At 41.1% G+C, this 7870-nt stretch overlaps 2 protein-coding genes across 4 annotated transcripts; one reads left to right on the top strand and one right to left on the bottom strand.

The window, feature by feature from the left end:
• Positions 1–1022: 1022 nt before the first annotated feature.
• srrd (SRR1 domain containing) lies at positions 1023–2840 on the bottom strand. Of its 3 annotated transcripts, none has more exons than XM_077561147.1 (7): positions 2801–2840; positions 2456–2571; positions 2326–2366; positions 2039–2226; positions 1875–1973; positions 1645–1796; positions 1023–1566 (listed from the first exon to the last, which is right to left on the bottom strand). In XM_077561147.1, the coding sequence occupies exons 2-7, from the start codon at positions 2521–2523 to the stop codon at positions 1308–1310; spliced, it is 807 nt and encodes a 268-aa protein (XP_077417273.1). In that variant the 5' UTR covers positions 2524–2571; positions 2801–2840; the 3' UTR covers positions 1023–1307. The 3 variants fall into 3 exon arrangements, with proteins under 3 accessions (XP_077417273.1, XP_077417274.1, XP_077417272.1); XM_077561148.1 differs by lacking the exon at positions 2801–2840 and adding an exon at positions 2643–2707; XM_077561146.1 differs by lacking the exon at positions 2801–2840 and having other exon boundaries at positions 2456–2739.
• On the top strand, positions 2790–7728 carry tfip11 (tuftelin interacting protein 11). The gene is made up of 15 exons (XM_077561142.1): positions 2790–3035; positions 3344–3550; positions 3685–3859; positions 4384–4540; positions 4628–4755; positions 4861–5022; positions 5168–5359; positions 5465–5644; positions 5735–5869; positions 5960–6063; positions 6140–6308; positions 6417–6660; positions 6744–6886; positions 6965–7130; positions 7244–7728. Exons 2-15 carry the CDS (start codon positions 3345–3347, stop codon positions 7588–7590), a joined length of 2508 nt encoding a protein of 835 aa, XP_077417268.1. The 5' UTR covers positions 2790–3035; position 3344; the 3' UTR covers positions 7591–7728.
• The last annotated feature ends 142 nt before the right edge of the window (positions 7729–7870 follow it).

The following is a 7870-nucleotide window of genomic DNA, read 5'->3' as shown; positions in this document are numbered from 1 at the left end:
CGTAAGTGATGTTCTTTTAGGTAGGAAAAGGTTTTTCAAGTGATTTGAATTATGGAGGTTGCTGTCTAAAATAAGTGAAGAGGGAGAAAGGGTGGATTTGTCGAAGGAGAGTGGTGACATATGGCATCTTAGTTGAAGGATGTTGGCTTGAACCCATTCGTAAGAGTGGAGTGGGTTGCACAGATGATGGATTTGGTGGTGACATCAGCATAGCTGTGGAAATGAAGGCTGTGACATCGTATATTTCCAAGGAGGAGCAGGTGGAGGATGAACAAGAGCGGACCAAGCACCAGGCCCTGAGGGTCACCTTGGGACAGATGAGCAAGGGAGGAGGAGCGATATGATCTTACCAGGTAAGGGCGCTGGCTTGGCTCATTGAGCCACTTTCAACAGTAAGATAGTATTTTGTCTATAATTAATGTGAATACATAATTATTTTTTCATGAGCAATTAATACCTTTAAAAACATTTTTTTCCACTTGCTGTCAGCTGAAGTTGACATCACCTGTGCTCAGGAAATGGGTAATGACCAATCACGGCTCACCTGTTTTCTGGGTTTGGCCAGTAAATTGACATTTAATTATGTGAGTCTGTTTTTACTACCAGAAACATGAATAGGTAGTTAAAACAACAGTTGACCTACTTTACAGACTTAGGATTTTTCAGAAAATATCAAAAATAGTACCACAGACAAAGGCTTATTTCATAGTGAAGAAGTTGGATAAACAACGTTTTTATTGGCTCTAAAAGTTGATGAAAGGTGACTGTTGATGGGGTAAAAAAACTCATTCCAATCATCATGTGTCCACAAGTAGAGGGTCCAAAATGGTCATTTTGTCCCGTAGCCATATTTGGAGCCCTACTGTACCCCCACCAAAGGCCTATTGCGCCTTTAAATTAGTGGAGTTCCGAAATATGATGATAAATCAGTTGAAACCCCACCAACACAGAATATTTCCAAGATATGCACCCCCCCCCCCCCCCCCTTCCCCCAAAAAACCCCCCAAAACATTTCTTTTTTTTTTTTTATCCACTTTTGAAGGGTTAATACCTCCCAAAATAGTACACTTGTGGTCTTTGTAAATCCAGATTTTGATAGACAGGGCCAGAATACATAGACAGCAATTTACAGGTCTACCTACCTTAAAACAAAAAATGCGGGCCTCCAAATATGGTCCAAAATTTAGTGTGCAATTCCTGGATCCCAACACTGGGCGAGGCACCCAAACTTAGAAGGGCCATAACTCAAAAAACGTTTGCGCTAGGAAGCTCAAACTTCGGATTCTTTCTTTTGACATCATAAGGCACTAGGCAAATTGAAGAGGTTTCAATGTGGAGTGACTCTGTATTATTTCCAAATCAGAGCAGTGCTGATACTGTGGTTCAGGTGGCTGTGTCCAGGTAGACAGATTTAGAGTGTTTAGTTTGCTAGAATTAAAGGTCATGAGTGCAGTGTCGCTAAAAACGTCAGTCAGATGAGATGGACAGGTCAGTTGTCTCTCCTCACACACAGTCACTGCCTGGCTGATGTAGCTGTAGTCCCGCTTGAATTCTCTCTCAATCATCCTGTCCGGACGGAAATAATAAAATCATGTAAATATCACATTGCAACATTATTTCCCATCCAACAAGTCTTGTACAAACCTCTCCCTGATGCCACTGAAGCTGTTTCCAATTATCACCACGAGCGGTAGACATTTTGGACTCCAGTTCTTCCACAGGAGGTTGTTGTACAAGGCTTTTCCACAATGCATAAGATAAAAGAGCGTAGGTTTGGTGGCTTGTCTCTTCCCCTCCTGCATGTCAGAGCATGAATATTTTAATAATAATAATACATACCGTATACACAACTATAAGTGCCTAAGTATACTGACCTCATTGTCTGTGAGTACAGTCAGACCCAACTCTCGGAGTACATCTTTTTCTCCAGAGGAGAACGCAGGATCAAAAACAAGACAGTCTTTTAATGGAATCTGGTAGAAGCACATTCAGTTAGGTTAGTATGTTTGGAAATGACAATATCAATATATATTTTCACCTTTGCTGCATCCAGGAGAAGGAGCATTATGGCAAGCTGATAACGAGCAGATACGCATGAGGAAAAGGTGCCCAGGCCATAGCACACACACTCAAGTGGAGATATTTTGGGATCTAAACTCTCTTGCAGTTGGCCTGACGAGACCTCCCTGTCTTTTTGGTTCAATAATACTGCCGCCAACATCTGCTCTGGAGGCAAGATTGGAGAGAACATTAGAGACAAAAATGGTCACTCGATCTGTTGTTTTGGCTTGGGAAATAAATGTCATCTTTATTCAAGGGACTCACCTTTCCATACTTTCCAAAAGCCTTCGCATCTCATTTCATCCCTGCAGACAATAACATTGTTAGTTAGCATAGAAGTCTGAAATAATTTCAATTAAAAACATTTTGTTCCGTTTTACTGAATGTAACTTACACGGTTTCTATGATCCTCTTAAGAGTTTTCCCAACATCCAGTGGCTCATTACAGTGAGTTAGAGACATTTGTAATGACTTCAAACTTCTGGATGCGCCTTTTCGTCGACGTTGTACCTGCCATTTACCGTTTATGTCAGACATCTAGATTCAATTAACCCGAACATACACATGCAACGAATAAATACCTATTTTATATATAAATATTAAATATTTTTCCTTCAGTCGCTTAGAACGTACGTAACGCAAGGGAATGTTTTTGTGTTACACCAGTTTTCTGCTTCCGGAGTGATGTCCGACCCGGGAGCTAATAATATTTATTATATGACTTGATTTTTTAAGTTACCTGTAATGGACAGCAAAATTGTACGATTGGTAGTTTGTCTTTGAAAAATTATGACTGTTTTTTTTGTTTTTTTAAACGTTAGTCAACAACGGAAGTATACTTGATCTCCCGGAAGTACGCGAAGTGTTCCGGTTTGCGGTACACCAAGAAGCTAGTTAGTGTTAGCTATCGAACGATTCGAACCTTATTTTCTGCATCAAGAAAGAACATGTTAATATAACCTCTAAGTAAAAAGGTAAGACATTTGTATAATTAAAAGTGAATGTTTATCGTTTTTTTAAATAATTTATTTACGGGTAAATCAACAACACTAAAGCTAAATAGTTTTCGTCACGTTCTCTACACCTTACAATGTTTTATTTGTAAACAGTTTCCTAATGAGGTCGACTGTTGATGATAGCAAACAATTCAGATAGATTCGAGATTCTTGATTTTTACAATTACTAGTTCAAACAACAAAATGTACGTTATTTTGGATATGTGTACAGTATAATGAATGTCCACGGGCATAATTTAAAAAAATGTAATCATCATTCTTTCCAGAATGTCAATGTCACACCTGTATGGACGGAGGGACGCAGAGGAGGATGGCGTAGAGATTGAAAATTTTGAGATCACAGATTGGGATTTGGCCAACGAGTTCAACCCAGACCGCCGCAGACACAGACAGACCAAGGAGCAAATGACTTATGGCATCTGGGCAGAACATGACTCTGATGAAGATGAGAGACCCAGTTTTGCAGGCAAGAGGTAAGTCATAGTTTTGTTTCCATGTTGAGCCACATCAACCCACCATAATCATCCCAAGAGGCAAAAAAACAAACAGTTTTTAAAGCGTAGTACATTAAACCTAGTGTTTGTTAATGTTTTGTTTTGTTTTTTAGATCTAAAGACTACACTGCCCCAGTGAATTTTGTGAGTGCGGGATTAAGAAAAACTGCATCTGATGAGAAACAGCAAAGAGAAGAAGAAGAAGAAGACGACTCTGATAATTCTGATGATGCCACTCCTTCTGCACCTCCACCTCCTCGAGTGCCAAGAACTAAAAAGCTTCAAATGGTAAATTACAATTAGGGAAGTGTTTGTTAGTCACTACTGTGTATACTCTAATGGGGTTGTTTAATATAGTACGGTGATTCTCAACTGTTTGATCGGGACCTAAAAGTGGGTCGTCGGCAGCTAGTAAAAAATGACATGCATTTATTTTCATATTTTTCATTTAACATAATGTTCATGTATTTCCAGAGGCTATTTTTAAACCAAGAAAAAATGCTTTATTGATCTTAACCGCTGTAAAATGGGTTGTGACTTTGTAAAAATAGGAAGATGCGGGACCTAAAAGTGGGTCGTCGGCAGCTAGTAAAAAATCACATGCATTTATTTTCAGATTTTTCATTTAACATAATGTTCATGTATTTCCAGAGGCTATTTTTAAACCAAGAAAAAATGCTTTATTGATCTTAACCGCTGTAAAATGGGTTGTGACTTTGTAAAAATAGGAAGATGCGGGTCCCAGGGTGACAACATTGTAGAAGTATTTGTGGGAAAACATTGATTGATTGATTGATTGATTGATTGTCTAGGGTAATTTCCGTGGAAACCAGTCCCAAAGGTTTGCAGCGGGTATACAGACTGGACAAGGAATTGGTACCTGGGAGAAGCACACAAAGGGAATTGGTCAAAAACTGCTGCAGAAAATGGGCTATCAAGCAGGCAGAGGCTTGGGCAAGAATGCGCAAGGTGTGCAAAATTATGGGTACTTTAGTTTAGGTTTTTGGGGGGATTCTAATGCATAGTTTCCAACCATTTGACTTTTTAATGCTTCAGGTATTATCAATCCAATTGAGGCGAAGGTTCGGAAAGGAAAAGGTGCTGTGGGTGCTTATGGCAATGAACGAACCCAACAGAGTATTCAAGATTTTCCTGTGGTTGACTCTGACGAGGAGGAAGAAAAGGTAACATGACAATGGTTTTGCCATTCAGAACTTCACTCTTAATTGTTGTTACAATGTCAAGTAACCTAACATTGTAATGACATTCTCAATCATCTGTCTCTTTAGGAGTTCCAGAAGGAATTAGGTCAGTGGCGTAAAGATCCGGGACCAACTGGATTACGGAAGAAACCCAAGTACTCCTACAAAACTGTAGAGGAACTGAAGGCTAAAGGCACAATTGTCGGGCGCAGCGTAGGAGCATCTGCTGGAGAGCTGGCACAAGTCAAGGTAAGCTATTATTTATTTAGAATTGTTCTAATAGCAGCAGAATGCTTTGTAGAAAAAAACACCTCTTGATATTGGATATAAACATAGTCTGCAGGAACACGCCACGTGAGTTTCATTTATCGTATATTTATCTTCCCATCTTTAGGTAATTGATATGACCGGAAGAGAGCAAAAGGTGTATTCCAATTACAGTCAGATGTCCAACAAGCACAGCATGCCGGAAGACGGTCCGCCAAGCACGTCCATGCGAGATCAGAAGGGATCTGGATTTGCGCTTCCCGAGCTTGAACATAACCTTCAACTTTTGATCGACCTTACGGAACAAGACATATTACAGGTACCACCGAACATCTTGCAAATAAACAAAACAAACCCGATTGGCCAAATTATTTTCTCAGTCTTGACGAGTCTTGTATACCAACATCTGTTGTCTGGTGTGTAGTCAGCCCGCCGCCTGCAGCATGAAAAAGACGTGGTTGTGTCACTGAGTCACGAGTCTCAAGCGCTGCAGACCAGGTTGGAAGAAGAGCAAGATACCATCCGTAGAATGGAAGAGGTGTTGGCTTTGGTGGACCGTTTCCCTTCGGCGGAGACAGCACCAGGGGAGAGTCCCACTTTGCAGGTATTTTTAGGAGTAACGACACAGCACTGACAATAAAGATGTGTTACTTTTCTGTTAGTGAAAATATGTTCCCAATTGTTGTTCCTTCAGGAGTGCGCCCGCATCTTTGAGACTTTACAGACCGATTATTATGAAGAATACAAGACGATGGGTTTGGCTGACTTGGCCGTAGCTGTAGTTCATCCCTTACTCAAAGAAAAACTTTTTTCCTGGGATCCATTGAAGGTATGTTATGCCTTTCCTTTCCCTCGTCATGATTTAGCTCAGTAGCTTTGAATTTGCTCCTCTCGTATGCTTTGTTTTTGTTTATTTCAGGACTCTTCTTATTGCTTTGAAGAGGTCGGTAGGTGGAGGGCAATTCTTGAATCTCGAAACCTTATCAGTAGTGGGCAAGATTCAAACATGGACCCTTACCACAGGTAAACATAATCATTGAACAGCCTCATAGATTTATTTTTATGAATCTGTATTTATTCCATGTGTGTGTTGTTTCAGGCTGCTGTGGGAAGTATGGATCCCAGTGATGCGGTCCTGCGTGTCCAGGTGGCAGCCTCGCACCGTCGAGCCAATCGTGGACTGTATTGAACTGTGGTCTCCTCTTCTCCCACTTTGGATCTCAGATTACCTGCTCGAGCAGCTTGTTTTACCTCGGCTGCAGCGAGAGGCAAGCTATATCCATATGTTTAGTATATAATATAATCGTCATATCAATTCAAGTTGTTTCTATCTCGAGTGTGAACACAACCTCAAAACACTATTTTGTGATTAACAGGTGGATGCGTGGAACCCCTTAACAGACACGGTGCCCATCCACTCCTGGATCCACCCTTGGCTGCCTCTGCTCCAATCACGTCTGGAGCCACTATACGCGCCCATCAGGAGCAAACTAGCTAACGCTTTGCAGCGATGGCACCCCAGTGATGCCTCAGCACGGCTCATCCTGCAACCGTGGAAAGACGTTTTTAGTCCAGGAGCTTGGGAGGCCTTCATGGTGAAGAACATCATCCCTAAACTAGGTAATCTACTTCCCCCTGTTTTTTTTTATTTCGTTGTATTCATTTTTGATGTCGAAGTGTGATTGCGTCTATTTCTCTCACAGCTCTGTGTCTGGAAGAGCTGGTTATCAACCCCCACCAGCAGCAAATGGAGCCCTTTAATTGGGTGATAGACTGGGAGGGCATGCTGTCCCCATCAAGTCTGGTCTCCATGTTGGATAAAAACTTCTTTCCAAAATGGCTGCAAGTAAGGCGCTCTCACCAAAGCATCTGTACACATAACACAACAACAACTAATCTATTTGACTTTGTCTGTTTGTGATAGGTCCTGTGTTCATGGTTGAGCAACAGTCCTAATTATGAAGAAATCACCAAATGGTACCTCGGTTGGAAGACCATGTTCAGTGATGTTTTGTTGTCACAGACCCTCATAAAAGAAAAGTTCAATGAAGCGCTGGACATCATGAACCGTGCAGTCTCTTCAGGAATGGGTAGGTTTCCTGAAAAGTGCCATGTCAGCATTTCTTTCATGAAATATTGCATAGAGTCGGGAGATATGCTATGACACAACTTGCGTTAACATATTCTTCACGTGTACCCGCAGGTGGATACATGCAACCAGGTGCAAGAGAAAACATTGCATATCTCACTCAGACGGAGAGAAGGAAGGACTTCCACTATGAAGCCATGCAAGAGCGCAGAGATGCTGAGAGTGTCACTCACAGAGGCGCCAGCACCATCGTACCCCCAAACTTGAAAGATCTCATCCAGACCAAGGCAGAGGAGAACAACATTGTGTTTATGCCCGTCGTGGCCAAACGACATGAAGGCAAACAGCTGTATACATTCGGGCGTATTGTCATCTACATAGACAGAGGGGTGGTCTTTGTGCAAGGAGAAAAGACGTGGGTTCCCACGTCTTTGCAGAGTCTGATAGATATGGCTAAGTGATTTGGAATACTGGCCATTATGTAAAAATCAAGTACAGTAAATGCCGTATTTTGTGTGATTACAATGAATTGTATCACAATAATGTTTGTACTTACTAAAACTATGTAGAATTGCAAATAAATGTTTTTTCTTTTTAAATCAGATTTGTCTTTATTTTAGAGCTAAACATATACAGCTGTAAAGTATTGAGCAGCCCTTTGTTTTTGCTCTTTCCGAGTAAAGGGATTTTAGCCACAAATACCAGAGATAAAAACGCTATGGGATTGTATGTAAATCATAA

This window comes from Vanacampus margaritifer, chromosome 3 (genome assembly GCF_051991255.1).
Source record: "Vanacampus margaritifer isolate UIUO_Vmar chromosome 3, RoL_Vmar_1.0, whole genome shotgun sequence".
NCBI classification, from domain to species: domain Eukaryota; kingdom Metazoa; phylum Chordata; class Actinopteri; order Syngnathiformes; family Syngnathidae; genus Vanacampus; species Vanacampus margaritifer.
The sequence above is the reverse complement of the archived record's forward strand: the minus strand, read 5'-3'. Positions and strand labels throughout refer to the sequence as shown.

Bases quoted from the DNA above. Each gene is read 5' to 3' on its own strand.
- srrd (XM_077561146.1), bottom strand. From the start codon at position 2,598: ATGTCTGACATAAACGGTAAATGGCAGGTACAACGTCGACGAAAAGGC. The intron at 2,227-2,325 runs GTGAGTCCCTTG...TCTTGCCTCCAG, and splicing joins CTTTTGGAAAGTATGGAAAG to AGCAGATGTTGGCGGCAGTA. The intron at 1,974-2,038 runs GTGAAAATATAT...TGCTTCTACCAG, and splicing joins TTCTCCTGGATGCAGCAAAG to ATTCCATTAAAAGACTGTCT.
- tfip11 (XM_077561142.1), top strand. From the start codon at position 3,345: ATGTCAATGTCACACCTGTATGGACGGAGGGACGCAGAGGAGGATGGC. The intron at 6,661-6,743 runs GTAATCTACTTC...TTTCTCTCACAG, and splicing joins GAACATCATCCCTAAACTAG to CTCTGTGTCTGGAAGAGCTG. The intron at 7,131-7,243 runs GTAGGTTTCCTG...GTGTACCCGCAG, and splicing joins TGCAGTCTCTTCAGGAATGG to GTGGATACATGCAACCAGGT.